The 18,670-nt window shown below is 44.5% G+C and overlaps 1 protein-coding gene across 3 annotated transcripts in view; it reads left to right on the top strand.

Annotated features, from left to right (window-relative positions):
* Nucleotides 1-2,946: 2,946 nt before the first annotated feature.
* Nucleotides 2,947-18,670, top strand: part of LOC145354813 (kinesin-like protein KIF19) — a 159,338-nt gene continuing 143,614 nt past the window's right edge. For all 3 annotated transcript variants that reach the window (XM_080206312.1, XM_080206313.1, XM_080206311.1), the window contains exon 1: nucleotides 2,947-3,286. In XM_080206312.1, coding sequence (XP_080062438.1) covers nucleotides 3,242-3,286 — 45 coding nt within the window. In that variant the 5' untranslated portion in view covers nucleotides 2,947-3,241. The remainder of the gene's footprint in view (nucleotides 3,287-18,670) is intronic.

Raw genomic sequence — 18,670 nt, 5'->3', positions numbered from 1 at the left:
CACAGTGACATCTGGTATGATCCATATTTGTTCCTCACTTTATTTGCACGCTATCTTTAATGGTAAGCTTGAACACTCTCAAAGATCAATAAATAAACACATCTAAAAAGTGGGGAAAGTGGATGCTAAAATAGACTTGCATGTCCTTGTTGGAGAAGAAAGCTGTGATATTGCTAGCACAGACTTTGTTCAGTTATTTATAGCTACCAAGTCTTCAGGGACAAGGCGTTTTGTAAAGAATAACAGGTTAAGATGGAAGAGTTTTAATCTTTTTAGATTAATTAACCTTCTTTGGTCTGGGTGTGGTTAATATTGAAACTCGATATAGTGGCATAGTAGTTAGCACTGCTGTCTCATAGCACCAGGGACCCAGGTTCATTTCCAGCTTTGGGTCATTCTGGGGAGTTTTCACATTTCCCCTTGTCTGTGTGGGTTTCCTCCGGATGCTCCTGTTTCCTCCCACGGTCCAAAGATGTGCAGGTTAGGTGGTTTGGCCATGCTAAATTGACCCTAGTGTTAGGGAATTAGCAGGGTAAGTAAGTTGGGTTCTGAGGATAGGACCTGAGTGGAATTGTGGTCGGTGCATACTTGATTGGTCAAATGGCCTTCTGCACTTTAGAGGTCTCTGAATGGAACGGGCAGCACGGTGATGCAATGTTTAGCACTGCTGCCTCAGTGCGAGGGATCTAGGTTCGATTCCTGGGTTGGGTGACTGTGGAGTTTGTATGTTCTCCCCATGTCTGTGTGGATTTCCTCCAGGTGCTCTGGGTTCCTCCCACAGTCCAAAGATGCGTAGGTTAGGTTGATTTGGCCATAGTAAATTCTCCCTTAGTGTCCCACAATGTGTATTAGGGGAAGTGGTGATGCTCAGATGATCTTTGTGAGACGGTGCAGACTTAAAATCATAGAATTCTACCATGCAGAAGGTCATTCAGCCCATCGAATTTGCACTGACCACAATCTCACCCTGGCTCTAGCCCCATAACCCCATGCATTTACCCTACCTAGACCCCTGACACAAAGGGGAAATTTAGCATGGCCAATTCCACCTAACCTGCGCATCTTTGGACTGTAGGAGGAAACCAGGGAAACTTGATGGGCTAAATGGCCGCCTCCTGCAATCTTAGGGATTTTATTATGAACACACAGGAACCTAACCACACAGAATTCAGACAAAAGATTACATCTTAAATGTTAACCCGAGTTTCCTTTCTCCACAGGTGTTCACCAACTAAGTGTTTCCAGCTTGTGTTTCAGATTTCCAGCAGCTGTGGTATTTTGTGCTCACTTGGAACTACCTGTCTGTGTCTGCTATTGGCCAGGCTAGGAGCAGAAAATTGACCCAGGAATCAATAATAAAGTAGTGAGTATACAGGAAGATGTTGCTCTGGGATAACCAAGGATAGATTGGAAATACCAGAAAAGCAGCAATCGAGTGCAAATGTGATTGTTACATAGAGCAACTGACCAACAAAAATCCAGGTGAAGCTGATATTATGCAACAAATGAGGAAATGGTTCGCAGGTCAGAGTTGGAATCATTTGAGGATTAGAAACTAAACTAATAACCTTTCAAAATAGTCACAGCCGTGGCGCAGGAGAGTACAGGTCACTGAAGCTAATATTTATTTTGGATTCTAGGTTTAAAGTAATTATTGTTACAAGTAGGTTTACATTAACACTGCAATGAAGTTACTGCGAAAATCCCATAGTTGCCACACTCCGGCCCCTGTTGGGGTACACTGAGGGAGAATGTAACATAGCCAGTGCACCTAACCAGCACATCTTTCGGAGCAGGGGGATGAAACCCATGCAGACAGTGGGAGAATGTGCAAACTCCACACAGAGCAGTTGCCGATGCCAGGAATCGAACCCGGGTCCTTGGCACTGTGAGGCAGCAGTGCTGTGCTGCCCGCTAAGGTATTTTAGTACTGAAGATAATGGAAGCAGCTGATTGTGTCTTTGTCTTTGTTCTGCTGTGGGATTCCACCATTTATTGCCTGTCCCAAATTCCACGTGGGGTAATTGGTGGAAGGCGTGCCTTGATTAACCATTTAAGTTGAGTTCTTGGAAAAAAATGTTTTGGCGAAAGAAATGTTGTGCGATGAGCTCTGTTTTTGCCAAGCAGATTGCCTTCCGAGATTTTCAGTGCCTTGAGTTTCTGATTTGGGCCAAAGCCTTCATCTCCAACCTCCTATTCCTACACATCCTATAATGACAGACCACTGCTTTTGCTATGGAAATTCTTCCAATAGTATTACATAGCAATGACAGCTCAAACAGACCATCCAGCTGAACTGGTCTATGCTACCACAGGATCTTCCTCTGACCCTGCCTCTTGCTAATAGCAGAACCTATTTTTCCTTCATTTACTTAGCTTTATAATTGCATCTGTGCCACTCATCTCAAATCCTTCATGCAGCAAGCAATATGGGTGGCACAGTGGTTAGCACTGCAGCCTCACAGTACCGATTGGCCATGCGAAATTCTCCCTTAGTGCACCTGAATAGGCACTGGAGTGGAGATTTTTTCACAGTAACTTCATTGCAGTGTGAACGTTAATAAATCAAGAAAAAGTTCACATCCTAACCACTGGGAATGAGGCTGCTGGATTTCTTATTGGATTTATTCGTCACGAACCCGAGTTGTGGGGTCCCCAGGAAGAGTAACATTTCCTCCTTGCTCATTCTTTTGCAGTGTGGATTTTTGTCCGAAGCCACTTTGCCCTCCTAATTTCTACCCTTCAACAGCTACTGAGAATCCCCCGCCCCCACCACCTCCCACCCTCACTGGTATCACCTTGCTCAGCACTCAAGTGCGTTCTGCAATTTAGTTAACTCCGTGACCCGTTGCTCCGCCTTCATAATAAACATTGCTGCTTCATTGACTGTTTCCCGGGTTTCCATTGCTATGGCTGTTCTTGTTACTGGGCAATGCCCTTGCCGAGTTGGAAGCTCGCTGGCAGCCACCGCTCTTTACTCTGAAAGGGAAGCATGTTTGGCACTGGCCATTTACGAGAGCTGCTGCTCGCTTTATGGGGCTGACACCGCCGCCCGGGGCCAGCGAGCGCCGCTTAAAGAGATTCTTGGTAACTCTTAATCCCCAGCATCAATTGATATGCAACTGGGGCACAACGTTTCCGCATTCACCGGAGCGAGGGGACCGGTGCGAGGGTTGAACTGCTGGACGCCAGGAATGGGAGATCTCGGCTGGAAACTGTGGGGGGCACAATATCCGCAATCATGAAGGAACTGGCAGGAGATTCGAGGATCTGTCACCAGCTCACGGTGGGTAAATAATATCTTGAGGGGGTGGGGGTTGAATAAAGTGGCCTCTTGTCATTCTCTTGCCCCCAGATCATCAAGACAGACTGCTGCCTTCGCAAGTTGGGAGGCTAGTATTCATGAAAGTTACCAGGGTCCAACTTACTGGCGTGCTGCTGCCAAACTAAACAAGCTTCAAGCAAAACTTGGGATTGGAGTCAAGGTTAACTTGATCTTCAAGACAGGAGAGGGAATGGGAGGTTGGCAGGATAAGCACAGGTAGAGAGCCGGGGTGAAATATGATTCTCAAAAACTACTGGGACCATGGTAATGACATGCCAACAAAAACCGCCATAAATAATCTAGGATGGAAAGTTAGGAGGCAGGTACAATTTTGTCCTTTAAAAAGCATTGAGACAGTTATTTGGGTAAGATGGGTACAGAGGGATATGGGCCAAACTCGGGCAACTGGGGCTTGTTCAGTGGTTAACTTTTGCTTATTTTGTTTTTGCTTTGCCACACACCTCCACCCCATCTCCGCTCCCCCACCCCCACCATGAAATTTCACTGTCTTGCCAGCCTCCACAATCAAGTGGATCGGATGCAAGTTGAATCAGGGAGGTCATGGGTTTAAAAACCCCCAACTACTGAGGGAGCTAACCCCAACTGGGATTCCAAATATGTGCGGGTTAGGTGGATTGCCCCGTAGGGGGACTAGCTAGGGTAAATGCATGGGATTACGGGGATAGGGCCTGGGGTGGGATTGCAGTCACTGCAGACTCGATGGACCGAATGGCCTCCTTTTGTACTGCAGGGATTCTATGAGATGAGAGGACTCTTGTTCTTTGCCGCAACTTCTCAGGGTGAGGCTACGGCAGCAGTTCTCAAACTCTGTCATCTGTGGGTCACTTCCAGTCTCCCTGGTGATAGTGTCTATACTTGAGGAAAATATTATCATAGCCTTTTCACTAATAATTGGAATAAGTGTATATGCATATTTTTAATTAAATATCAGTGGTTAGCCCTGCTGCCTCACACCACCAGGGACCTAGATTTGATTCCCGGCTTGGGTCATTGTCAGCGCGGAGTCTGCACGTTCTCCCCATGTCTGTGTGGGTTTCCTCCAGTTTACTCCCACAATCCAAAGATCTGTGGGTGAAGTGGATTGGGTATGCTAAATTTGCTCCTTAGTGTCAGGGGGACTAGCAGGAGAAATATGGGTTACAGGGATAGGGCCTGGGTGGGATTGTTGGTGCAGGCTCGATGGGCTGAATGGCCTCTTACTGTAAGGATTCTCTGATTCTTCAGAATGAATTCAAACCAAAAGCAAAGGTATTTTCACGTTGTAAACTTTGGCAGTACAAGAGAATGTGTTTATTTGAAACTTTCTAGTGTGTTATAAAATCATCATGATAATTTTCTTCTGAGAAGCTAATACTTTGAAATGAATCAAACAGTAACATCTTGCTGATAAAACTATGTTGTTGTTGCTCATAGCTGTGATGACTGGTGCCCTGCAGGAGTTGGCCTGTCTGTGTGACATTGTGCAGTGGTGGGACGAGGCTATGCCCTGTCCCCTCGTATGGCATCAGCTTTGGTGTTGTTTGCCAGTGACTTGTATTTTGGATCAGCATGCAGACCACCTGGAGTCATTGCCATACAGTCATAGCATGGAAAAGGGCCCTTCAGCCCTTTTTTTAAACCACTGAACAAGTCTCAGTTGCCTGCGTTTGGCCCATATATCTCTGTACCCATCTTACCCATATAACTGTCTAAATGCTTTATAAAAGACAAAATTGTACAAGCTTCTACTACTGTCTCTGGCAGGTCATTCCAGACACACTCCACCAAATGAATGAAAAAATTGTCCCTCTAGACCCTTCTGTTTCTCCCCCCTCTCACCTTAAACCTATGCCGTCTAGGTTTAGAGTGCCCTATCTTTGGGAAAAGATGTTAACTAGCTGATTTATGCCCCTCATTATTTTATAGACCTCTACAAGATCACTCCTAAGCCTCCTACGCTCCAGGAAAAAAAAATCCCAGTCAATCCAACCTCTCCTTATAATTCAAACCATCAAGTCTCGGTAGCATCCTAGTAAATATTTTCTGGTTAAATTCTTTCCAGTTTAATAATATCCTTTCTATAATAGGGTGACCGGAACTATATTTAGGACCCTCACATCTGAACAAACAGAGTAGAAGTAAGCCATTCATCCCCTCAAGCCTGCTCCACCGTTCAATTGATCTGATTGTGGCCTCAACTCTCCATTCCTCCCTGACCAGCACCCCTCCCATAACTCCATTGTTACTGAAGACTCTATCTACCCTGGCCTTCAGAATGTTCAATGACCCTGCCTCCAGGGGAGTGAGTTCCAAAGATTCACGACCTTTTGTGAGGAAAAAAAAAGGCCTTAAGTGGGAAATCTCTTATTTTTGAATTAGTTTAAACCTTAATTCTGGTAAAGCACGTAGCTTCACAGTGGTCTATGGGCCACACTTTGAGAAAGGCTGAGCTAGGCAAACGTTTGTGTCCCTGTTACTTCAATCCAGTGTGCACTGCTGGCAGTATATATTTACTTCAAATATAGAGCAGGTTGAGACTCAGCTGTGATGGACCCTCTTGTCGAATAGCCAGCTGACACTGCCCGAGGATCTTGCCTGAATAATGGTTGTTGAGGCAGTGTATTGGAGAGAGATAGTTGCGCCCGAATAAGTGTGTTCAAGGAGAGAGAATTGTTGAAGCAAACAGATGCAACATACATTCTGTATAGAAGCGACTGTCTTGATACCCTGAATAGCTTTTATTCTCTGCTACTTTCTTGTTCACATTGTTATGAGCTCTTGAGTTGCTCAAGCAAATAATAAGCTGTGGGAAATTTGATTCCTACCTTTGTATATCAATAATTGGTCTTGAAACATTTTTTTTGTGCTCTCAGCAGCTACCAGGGTACATTAGAATCGTAGAATCCTTGCAGTGCAGAAGGTGGCCATTTGGTCCATCTATCCTGCATAGATTCTCTGATGGAGCATCCTTCCCAAGTCCTATCCCTGTAATCCTACGTATTTAACCCACTAACTCCCACAATCTACACAGTGTCCCTTCGTGTACCCAGCATGATCGACTTGATAGGCCGACTGGCCTAAGTCTGCTGCTACATTTTATGGACAGGTGCTGGAGTGTGGCAACTCGGGGATTTTTTTATGGGGATAGGATCCGGGTGGGATTGTGGTTGCTTGATGGGCTGAATGGTCTGATTCTGTGATATAATCTGGAAATGAAACCATATTCTTAGTGACATATCAAAACACCAATTTCTTTAGCTAGAAAATGCTCCAATAAATTAGTTTTTTCAGTTGAAAATCTCTTGCAAGGGTTACCTTTGCTGTGGTCAGGCCTGACTGTTTCTACATTCAGCACATGAATACCAAAATTGGACTCTTTGGTACTGTATTTTACAAATTTATTTCTGAATATTTTATGTACTGTTGGGATTAGTTTGCAAAAATAGTTCCCCCCCCTAAACATTAACTCGCCTTTCATTCAACATCATTATGATGTTTTAAGGTCATTTCTGCTTTACTCTGTGTCTTAAATGCTTTTTAAAATTCAAAGCATTGCTAGCATTTTTCAAAGGATCAATTCGACATTTTTGCCCCTCAGTCCTCAGGCATTGGAAGAACTGAAGCGTTAAATCTGACAACTTTGCTGAAATATTGTTTATTTAACTTGGCTTCTTCAGTCCGAAAGGTGAAAGGTCACCAGTTTCAGGCGGTACAGTGGGGTTGAGGTTACAGTCCGAACAGCCATGACCTCAGTGAATGGCAGCGGGACAGACTCTAAGCACTGATTATCCTGCTCCTAATTTGTATGTTTGTATGGAGCAACCCAATACCATTGAAACGAATGGGAAACATTCATAGATGCAACTAGAATAGAAAATGCTGGAGAAACTCAGTGGGTCTGGCAGCATCAGAGCTAGAAGTCCACAACACCAGGTTAAAGTCCAACAAGTTTATTTGGTAGAAAACGCCACTAGCTTTCGGGACGCTGTTCCTTCATCAGGTTAGTGGTAGATGTGTTCCAACCTGTTGGTCTTTAATCTGGTGCTGTGAGACTTCTTACTGTGTTTGCTCCAATTCAACACCGGCATCTCCGTACCATCAGAGCTGACAGAGGGTCATCCAGACTTGAAATGTTGGCTCTAGTCTCTGTCCATACATACTGTCAGACCCGCTGAGATTTTCCAACATTTTCTGTTTTGGTGTCAGGCTCCAGCTTTCGTAGTATGCAGTGGATACAGCAGGATGTAGATAGATTGCGAACTGGGTCAAAGAGAGGGCAGATAGAGTTTAATCCAGACAAATGCAAGGTGATACGTTTTGGAAAATCAAATTCAGGTACAAATTATACAGTAAATGACAAAACCCTTAGGACGGGCAGAGGGTGTACAGGTACACAGATCCCTGAAAGTGGCAACACAGGTGGATAACATGGTCAAGAAGGCATACGGCATGCTTGCCTTCATCAGCTGGGGTATCGAGTATAAGAGTTGGCAAGTTATGTTACAGTGGAACAGGCTCGAAGGGCCGATTATCCTGCTCTTAATTTGTATGTTCGTAAAGAGGAACTCAGTACCATTGAAACGAATGGGAAACGTTCATAGATGCAGCTAAAGTAGAAAATCCCCTGGTCGCCACACTCTGGCAACTGTTTGGGTACACTGAGGAAGAATTTAGCATGGCCGATGCACCCAACCAGCACGTCTTTCGGAGCACGGGAGGAAACCGGAGCACCCAGAGAAAACCCACACAGACGTGGGGAGAACATGCAGACTCCACACGGACAGTGACCCAAGGCTAAAATCGATCCCAGTCTCTGGCGCTGTGAGGCAGCAGTACTAACCACCGTGCCACTGTTATGTATGGAATGCGTTCCACATGGGTGGAGTTTGGGGCGGGAGATTTTCAGTTTTGACTTTTTTTGTATTTGGGCACTTTTTAAAAAAAGATGCACCCTGGCCTTTAAAACCTGATTGAACCCACTCCGCCAACGTCATGTCTTGGGACCTACTCCTCTTTTCTCCACTATCAGCTGGACAACGCAGCTGTCGCTGCGGCCGGCAGCTTCAACACTGTCCCTCCTGCCCACTGCACCACTGCCAAAAATAGGAAAATTCTGCCAGAAATCTATAGGGGGAATTTTCCCATCGTGTCCGCCACAGGAATTGTAGCAGGCAGGACAGGACCATGCAAAGGTCCGTTGACTTTGGGTAGGATTTTCTGCTCTTGGATGAGTGTGGCCGTAAAATCCCGGCCGAGGTCAACGGACCTTCCCAATGAACGTAAGAACATAAGAAATAGGAGCAGGAGTAGGCCATCTAGCCCTTCAAGCCTGCCCCGCCATTCAATAACATCATGGCTGATCTGAAGTGGATCAGTTCCGCTTTCCCGCTTTCTCCCCATAACCCTTAATTCCCTTGTCTATCAGAAACCTATCGACCCGTGACTTAAAGATATTCAACGAGGTAGCCTCCGCCACTTCGATGGGCAGAGAATTCCAGAGACTCACCACCCTTTGATCGAAGAAGTTCCTCCTCAACTCTGTTCTAAACTGCCTCCCCCCGCCTTATTTTGAGGCTGTGCCCTCTCGTTCTGTTTTCCTTTCTAAGCGGAAAGAATCTCTCTACCTCTACCCTATCTAGCCCCTTCATTATCTTGTAAGTCTCTATAGGATCCCCCCTCAGCCTCCTAAACTCCAACAAGTACAGGCCCAGTCTATTTAATCTCTCCTCGTAAGCTAACCCCCTCGTCTCCGGTATCAGCCTGGTGAAAGGCGCCTTGTCCGCCCCTCGCCTGCTCCGATTCTCATGATGGATGGGATGGTAAAATTCCAACTTATGTCTCTCTCTCTCTCTCTCTCTCCACAGATGTTAACTGAGTATTTCCAGCATTTTCTGTTTTCATTATATGTTCCAGAAATGCAAACTGCTGTGCACCATCTCACAAACCCCTACAGCACTTTTCTGTTGTGAATAGTACAGCAATAGCAATATAGCTTTGCAAAGCTTTGCCTGATGCAAATCAAATTCGGAGAATAGTTAAATGTGTAGAGGGACCACCACATCTCTTTCAACTCCAGTTCCCAAACTTGGCCAACAGTCATGACTTAAAGCGTTGAATTTCACCTGTAACTGGCAGTAGACGTGTGGTGTATTGGAAACACACAATAGTTCCAAGGCTCATATTTCCTCACGGATTAAATTTTTTTGAAAAAGGCCTGTTTTTATCAGCTTGAAGTTTTGTTGGGTTTTAAGTTCTCATCTGCTTTTTGAGGGTACATTTCTAGATATGGTGCTCTCATTTCATTTTAAGTAGGAGGTCTGAAATCAAAATCTAAATTGCAGTCTTGCAGGATTTGTTTCGTTGTTATACGCACGCATGGTTTTGTTTGTTTGATTCAGTGTTTATTTCAAGCTTGCGCGTTGAAAGACCCAGTGGTCTGAAACACTTAAGGAGTGACGCCCAGATTGAGACAGGACACACATTAATTTTCCAGGCCATTCATTATGGCAAGTGCAAATTAGTCTCGGATCCAGCTAGGCGGAATGGCAAAAGAACCATCAGTCAGACTGTTCCCTGCAGGTTAGTTGTTGCACATTTTTAAAATTCATTTGTGGGACATGGGTGTCGCTAGCTGGCCAGCATTTATTGCCCATCCCTGGTTGCCCTTGAGAAGGTGGTGGTGAGCTGCCTTCTTGAATCGCTGCAGCCCATGTGCTGTGGGTTGACCCACAATGCCGTTAGGGACTGAATTCCAGGATTTTGACCCAGTGACTGCAAAGGGATGGTGATACATTTCCAAGTCAGGATGGTGAGAAGCTTGGAGGGGAACATGTGGTGTTCCCATGTATCTGCTGCCCTTGTCCTTCTGGATGGAAATGGTTGTGGATTTGGAAGTGGTTGTGCTGTCCAAGGATCTTTGGTGAATTGTATGTGTCTTAAGTGCAGCCACTGCCTAACTGGCACCGAATGTGTCATCACTAATGTAATGGACAGATTTCTCCAGTTGTTCACGTCCCCCCGTTGCTGCCCACAAGAACAGAGAATTTGGCGTGTAGCCAAATCTCTATCCAGTGCAGCGGGACTGAATGAATCCTAGCCCCGGGTGAAGTTGGAAAATCTAGCCCAATGACTGCGTCCTTCACAGAAAATTTTCCATTGCTCTGAAAACTGAACCATATATCATTCCACCTAAATCCAGCCAAACTAGTTCCACACCAACAACACGTATATTTTTACAAAATTAAAAATTATTTGTACAATTTTAAGACATCTTTTCTACCTATGTTATCCTGGTATCCTGATTCTGGGCCATCTATTTTACATTCCTATTGTCAGACTGGAACTGTTACCCCATGGACAATGCCCCAAGTCTGCAAAATTTCATTTCAAAGATGTCTATTGATACTGGTGTTTTTAGAGTACAGTTTTATTTTTCTAGCAAACAGCCAGTCTAATGACAAAAGAACAGAAATTATAAGTAGTGTAATTCACTGCACCATGTTGCATTTAAAATGCTGATTTCCTAACTTGTAGTTTCCAAAGTTTCTTTGGGCTATCTCACACCAAGGCCTGCTTAACCATTACCACAGTCCTTGGGGTTTCTTTTCAATACAAATATAAAATTTTCACCCTGCTGTTTAAACCCTTCCATGACCTCCTGCCTTCCTATGCCAGTAACCTCCTCCAGCCCGACCACACTTTGTTTTGTTAAAACCTTTCCATATTCTGACTGACCCAATGTGAATTCTCCTCCACTCACTTCACCATTTGATGTCTGCCTTGGCAACGGACTGGTATTTGCCCCCTGAACCTCTGTACCTCTGCATCCCCTTCCCTCTTTTCAGCTCCTCCTTACAAATCAAATTCTTTGCCAAAGCTTTTTCTCACCCAACTTTGTCTTGTCTTGGCATCCATTTTGCTGATTATTACCAAAGACAAAGATATTGTCCAAAGAACGAGAACTAGTTGACAAAGGGGCAATTTAGCATGATGTAGGGTGGCATGGTAGCACAGTGGTTAGCACTGCTGCTTCACAGCTCCAGGGACCTGGGTTCGTTTCCCGGCTTGGGTCACTGCCTGTGTGGAGTTTGCACATTCTCCCCTTGTCTGTGTGGGTTTCCTCCGGGTGCTCCTGTTTCCTCCCACAGTCCAAAGATGTGCGGGTTAGGTTGATTGGCCATGCTAAAATTGCCTTTAGTATTCTAAGATGTGTCGGTTAAAGGGATTAGTGGGTAAATATGTAGGGATATGTGGGTAGGTCTTGGGTGGGATTGTGGTCGGTGCAGACTTGATAGGCAAAATGGCCTCTTTCTGTACTGTAGTGTTCCTATGTTAGTCCAGGCTTTGGGCCTTCTTTTAATCACTATGATTCGAACAAAATGCATTCTCAATGGCGATGTTTCAAATAATCCAACTTGACTTGTCAACCAATCAGTAGTTTTTTTTCTCTTGCAGTATAAATTGTTGCTCCATTTGAAATTTGGCATTCTTGCATCTGTCCTGATGAGCGCAAGATGAAAAACTTTGACGAGATGTTTAATTTTTCAGCAATACTCAAGTTCTGTGTCTATTTTATTTCATAACTGTTTCTCTACACGAAGATACTATACTAAATGCAAAGTACAAATTTTTGAGTACTTGAGGAACCTCACCGACCGCTGGTACATAAAAATGAATACATTAAAAATAATGATATAAAGTTGGTTAGAAGTGGGGAACCAGGCAATTTTGCCAGAGTGGTTGAAAGCAGATAATTGTGTCCCACAGGGTTCAATTCTGAGTCCAGTTGTTCACTGTGCGTATCACTGATATAGTGAAGCCTTGAGGGAGTTGTGTGGAAGTTTGCAGATGATAAAATATGAGTACAGTTAATTCTTCAGAGCATTAAATGAAGCAGCAAAGGTGTATTGTAAGGACAGGGAATTGGCTAAAAATGTGGCAACTGCAATTCAACTTGAGTGTGGCTTGGCAAGTTTAGATTGGAAAGTTGAAGTAAGACCAGTGCTGTCAAAGAATATACGAATTTGGAGAAGGAGGTGTCACAGGAGACACCTCGGGTTGATAAGACCATAAAATAGGAGAAGCTAATAAGACCTCAGCTGCAATAGGTGTTTTCAACCAGGGTGACATAGTAGTTAGCACTTCTGACTCATAGAACAAGGAATCTGGGTCCAATTCCAGCCTTGGGTGACTGTGCAAAGTTTGCACATTCTCCCCGCGTCTACATGGGTTTCCTCCAGATGCACCTCTCAAAGTCCAAAGATGTGTTGGTTAGGTGGATTAGTCATGCTAAATTGCCCCTTTGTGTCCAAAGATGTGTAGGTTAGGTTGGGTTGGCCATGCTAAATTGTCCCTTAGCTATGCCTGGGCTGGGTGGTTACAGCTATCGTGTGAAAACCCCACCATTGGAAAAGCGTACGTCATTCCAATGAGTGCATGCACCATTTGGGTGGGAAAAGTGCAGGTCAAGACAGGACTTGTTACAACTGAATTATATTAAGTTAACACATTAATGTCAATTTAGACAGATATAATAAAATGTGTATGCCATGTGCTTGTCATTTTGTGAGTGAATGATATCAGAGTGGGAAAGTTGTAATTGGATCCCTCTTTGCCGTACCGTTGGGAGTCAGAATTGTGTCAAGTGCTATATTTATACAAATGTATGTATTTTTTTTTAGAAAACCTGTTTAAGGTGCGGTGAACTTGGAAATTGCAAGAATAATTATCTAAGACGTTTCTGGACAGTCAGGGGTATGGAGAAAACAGAGACTCTCAGCCGAAGAAGATAGCGGTTACGTTGTATGTAGAGCTCAAACAATAACAGCATGTTATATGAATAGAATCACAGAATCACAAAAGTGCAGAAGGAGGCCATTCAGCCCATAAGTCTGCACCGACTCTCCGGCAGAGCACCCAGCCAGGCCTTACCCTTGTAATCTCATGTATTTACCCCACTAATCCCCCTAACCGCACATCTTCGAACACTAAGGCACAATTTACCATGGCCAATCTACCTAACCCACACATCTTTGGCCACTAAGGGGCAATTTAGCATGGCCAATCCACCTAACCTGCACATCTTTGGACACTAAGGGGCAATTTAGCATTGCCAATCCACCTAACCTGTACATTTGCCTTCATTAATCAAGGGATTGAGTTTAGGAGTCAGGAGGTAATGCTGCAACTTTATAAGACCCTTGTCAGACCCCACTTGAAGTACTGTGCGCAGTTCTGGTTGCCTCACTATAGGAAGGATGTGGAAGCTATTGAAAGAGTGCAGAGGAGATTTACAAGGATGTTTCTTGGATTGGGAGACATGCCTTATGAAGATAGGTTGAGGGAGCGAGGTCCCTTCTCCATGGAGAGACGAAGGTTGAGAGGCAACCTGATAGAGGTTTATAAGATGTGGAGAGGAATAGATAGGGTGGATTCTCAGAGGCTATTTCCCCAGGTTGAAATGGTCGCTATGAGAGGACACAGATTTAAGGTGCAGGGAAGCAAGTACAGAGGAGATGTTACTGGTAAGTTTTTCACTCAGAGGGTGGTGAGTGAATGGAATCGGCTGCCGTCGGTGGTGGTGGAGGCGAACTCGCTGGGGTCTTTTAAAAGACTTCTGGATGAGTATATGGGATCTAATGGGATTGGGGGTTATAGATAGGTCTATGGCTTAGTAGGTATAGATGTGATCGGTGCAACTTGTGGGCCGAAGGGCCTGTTTGTGCTGTAGCGTTCTATGTTCTATCTTTGGACACTAAGGGGCAATTTAGCATGGCCAATCCACCTAACCTGCACATCTTTGGAGTGTGGGAGTAAAGCAGAGCACTCAGAGGAAGCCTATATGGATACAGGAAGAATGTGCAAACTCCACACAGTCACCCAAAGTTGAAATTGAACCCTGGTCTCTGGAGCTGTGAGGCAGCAGTGCTAACCACTGTGCCGCTCATTGTATGGCTAGTTGTATAACTGTACAATTGTATTTTGTACAAGTTTTACAAAGAATCTAATTATAGTGTTTTACAATCTGTATAATTTTTATACAGAAAGGATACTTGTTTTGTATTGCAGAGAGTTGTGTGACATGGGAAGGTGAGAATCTTAGCAGCCAAAAGGTTAGGAACTCCTGAGTTAGATAACTGCAGTAATGGTGTACGCATTATGGGAAAGAAGTTAAGAGTTACTAGGCTGATAAAAAGGAAATACAAATTGAAAGAAAGATTTGAATGAGTTGAGTACTTATTGGATGTAGGACAATACTAGTAGTGTTTAAAATTATTGCAGTGTAGTGACTGGTTCCAGTATTGGAAATCTAGAACAGAAGTTCAGAGATACATGATTAAATGCAAGAGATTGAGATTATAATGCCCAAACTACAAAATACCAACCCTACACTTCTTCACCTCTCTATCTCCTTTTACTCCTTTAAGACACCCCTTAAAACAAATCTCTGTTCACTGATCTAATATCTCCTTTGTGGCTCAGAGACCTAATTTGTTTTATAACGCTCTTATGAAATGCCTTGAGATTTTTTGTTGCGTTAAAGATTCTATATAAATGGTCGCTGTTATGAAGATAAATATTGTTATATTGGTCTCTGGTGCTGAGGAATTATTTCTACGGTTAGAGGTTGAAGTAGAAACAAATGATGGGGGGATGGTGGTGGGGGCTGTTGGTATTTTAATCCTTAAACATCGGAAGTTTTGTGTCTGTTGGTACTTTACAAACCTGAATCCAGCCTCCACCTTGCCTTCTTCAGCTTTTAACAGTGGGGGCACGAGAGGTGGGCACTCTGTCCAAAGAGGCAAACTGGCAATTTATATCTTGTAATGAGGCTGTGTGCCTTCTATTTAAACACCAGTTTAAATGTAAAACAAAAACAGAAAAATGCTGAAAAATCTCAGCAGGTCTGACAGCATCTGGGGAGAGGGAATAGAGCCAACGTTTCAAGTCTTTCAAGCACACCTCTGACGAAGGGTCATCCAGACTCGAAATGTTGGCTCTATTCTGTCTCCACAGATGCTGTCAGACCTGCTGAGATTTTCCAGCATTTTCTGCTTTTGTTTCAGATTCCAGCATCTGCAGTGTTTTGCATTCTTTAAAATTAAACCTTGCTGGCTAAAGCTTCTCAGACGTAGAGTCATAGAGGTTTACAGCATGGAAACAGGCCCTTCAGCCCAACTTGTCTACCTTCTGTGTGAAAAACCTGCCCCCTACATCTCTTTTCAACTTTCACCCTCTCGCTTTCAACCTATGGCCCTGAGTAATTGACCCTTCGACCCTAGGAAAAAGACTCTGAGTATCCACTCTATCCAAGCCTGTCATAATCTTGTAAACCTCTATCAGGTCCCCCCTCATCCCCTGACGCTCCAGTGAAAACAATCCAAGTTTATTCAGTCTTTCTTCATAGTCCATATCCTCCAAACCAGGCAACATCCTGGTAAATCTCTTCTTCACACTTTCCAATGCGTCAACATCCTTCTGGTAGTGTGGTGACCAGAATTATACACAATACTCCAAATGCGGGTTAAGCAAAGTCTTATACAGCTGCAACTTGATTTTCCAATTCCTGTACTCAACACCCTGACCGATGAAGGCTAGCATGCCATATGCCTTTTTGACCATTTTGTCCACCTGAGTTGCCACCTTCAGAGAACTGTGGATCTGCGTACCTAGATCCCTTTGTATGCTAATATTTCTAAGGCTCTACCATTTATACTTTCCTTCTGCAGTAGACCTTCCAAATCACATCACTTCATATTTGTTCGGGTTAAATTCCATCTGCATCTTTCGGCCCAGGTCTCCAGCTGATTTATATCCTGCTGCGTCCTCAGACAATCCTCCTCACGATCCGCCAATTTTTGTATCATCTGCAGGTTTACTGATCAGACTACCTACATTTTCCTCCAAATAATTTACATATGTTACAAACAACATAGGGCCCAGCACTGATCCTTGTGGAACACCGCTTGTCACAGACCTCCAGTTAGAAAAGTACCCTTCCACTGCTACTGGCTCTTTTCTATCCCCAAGCCAGTTTTGTATCCATCTTACCAGCTCATTTCAGATCCTATTTGACTTCACCTTCTGTATCAGCCTGCCATGAGGAGCCTTATTGAAGGCTTTACCAAAGTCCACGTATACAACGTCTGCTGCCCTGCTCTGGTCAATTTTTCTAGTCATTTCCTCAAAGAACTCAATCAAGTTTGTGAGACATGACTTCCCTTTCACAAAACCATACTGCCTATCGCTGATAAGCCTATTTTCTTCCAGATGTGAGTATATGCTGTATCTAAAAATCTCCAATAATTTCCCCACCACTGATGTAAGGCTCACTGGCCTATAATTTCCCAGATTGTCTCTTCTGCCCTTCTTAAACAGAGGAACAATGTTAGCCACTCTCCAATCCTCTGGTATCCTCACCCATGGCTAAAGAAGATACAAAGAATTTGGCCAGGGGCTCAGCAATTTCTTCCCTCGCCTCCCTCGGTATTCTGGGATATATCTGAAGCAGAGGCTTTCTTGCAGAAGCTAAGTATTGAGCTGAACAGCTGAGTACAAAGATGCTCAAAAGACAGTCGACTGATTAAAGATGTTCTTCATTACAAAGAACAACCCAGCACGGGAAACAGGCCCTTCGGCCCAACGAGCCCGCGCCGCCGCATCGTCCTACACCTACCCTGCCCTGTGTGTATGTGAGTGGAACCCCTAATGTAGCCAGATTCAGGGGAGAATAGTGTCAATTTGGTAAACCAATCAGCCTAAGAGCACATCTTTGGGGTGTGGGAGGAAACCGGAGCGCCCGGAGGAAACCCACGCAACCACAGGGAGAATGCGCAAACTCCCACAGACACAGGCCCAAATCCATGTATCTGCACAGCTAGCAGTGATAGTCACTGAGCTGTTACGGTGCCCGTCTGCTGGTCCAGGATTAAGCACACACAACAACACGAAGTACTAGGCCACTCCTGGAACCTCCAAGAGCAGCCCACGCACGACCCACCGTGTGCCTGCCCCTCGTTTGACAACAAGGTGGACCGACCCTGTGGAATAAAAAGACAAAACATTAACATGTAATACTACATTTCTGGTGTTGTCCCGAGGCTCTGACCCTATTTAATACCCTCTACTATAACCCTCCATCCTTGCTTTGCTCATGTGTCTATCTAAGTAAACCTTAAACAAGTCCAACGTGCCTGCCTCCACCACCCTACTCTGCAAGTACTCTGCCTCTGCAAATACCTTCCTCCACTGACCTCGGGCTGTTGGGTGGCCTGTAGTATACCCCTAGCATCGTAATCTCTCCCTTTTTATTCCTCAAATCCACCCACAGCGACTCAATCCCTAACTCCTCCATATTGTCCTCCCTCTGCACTGCTGTGATGTGCTCCTTTACTAACAGCGCCACCCCACCACCTCTCTTCAACCCTCCTCTGTCACACCTAAAACACTTATACCCAGGAACATTCAGCTGCCAATCCTGCCCTTCACGTAACCACGTCTCCGTTACTGCCACCACATCTAACTTCCTCACAAACATCAAGGCCCTAAGCTCATCTGTCTTACCCGTCACACTCCTCGCATTGAAACAGACGCAGTCCAACCCACCAGTGCCTCTCAGAACCTCCTTCTCCCTGATAATTCTCCTTTCACCCAAACCTACCCTATCACCCAACTCACTCCCGACCCCAGTGTCTAATGAGCTATCGGTCACATCCCCACCACCCCCTTTATTGACCAACACGTGCCGGGAGAAAGGAAGCCGGACACACCAACTCTTTTCTGAAATTTACAATGCAATGGCGAAACGGTGAGACATTTTCAAAGTTTCAATTCTCCCGCCTACCCTGTCATCCTAACTGGATGCTCCAATCGCATCGGTGCATGTTATTTACCTTGGCCAATCACATCGCACCTTCTAGCAGAATTAGGAATTCATTGGTCTATAGGATCCAGAAGTTCCTACTCGCTGTTACTAGGCAACCTCACTTACATAAATCTGTGAAGTTCAAAAGTTGCTTTCCCATCACAAGCCACAGAGTTGAAAAGGTGAAGTTCCTACTGTCTCGTTCTGCCTTATTATCAGTAGGAATTGAACACTTGATACACGTTTATTCGCTGTCTAAAGTATGAGAATGTGCAGTCTCCTTGACTTTCTTCTGATAATGCAACTGTACTGTGTGGTTTGTTGTTCCCAGAGAATGTGGTCTCTCTGGTTTAACTCTCTTCCCATTATGCTCCAGGACAGCTTGCATTTTGGCCAAGGTGCACAATATATTCAAAAATACTTGTTTAATTCTAAAATACATGTTTAATTTCTATAGCAGTAGTTATGTGAGTACCTATGCA

Source organism: Carcharhinus amblyrhynchos, chromosome 18, assembly GCF_965287045.1.
Source record: "Carcharhinus amblyrhynchos chromosome 18, sCarAmb.v2.hapA, whole genome shotgun sequence".
NCBI lineage: Eukaryota > Metazoa > Chordata > Chondrichthyes > Carcharhiniformes > Carcharhinidae > Carcharhinus > Carcharhinus amblyrhynchos.
Note: the sequence above shows the minus strand (reverse complement) of the source record. Positions and strands in the feature narration are given on the sequence as shown.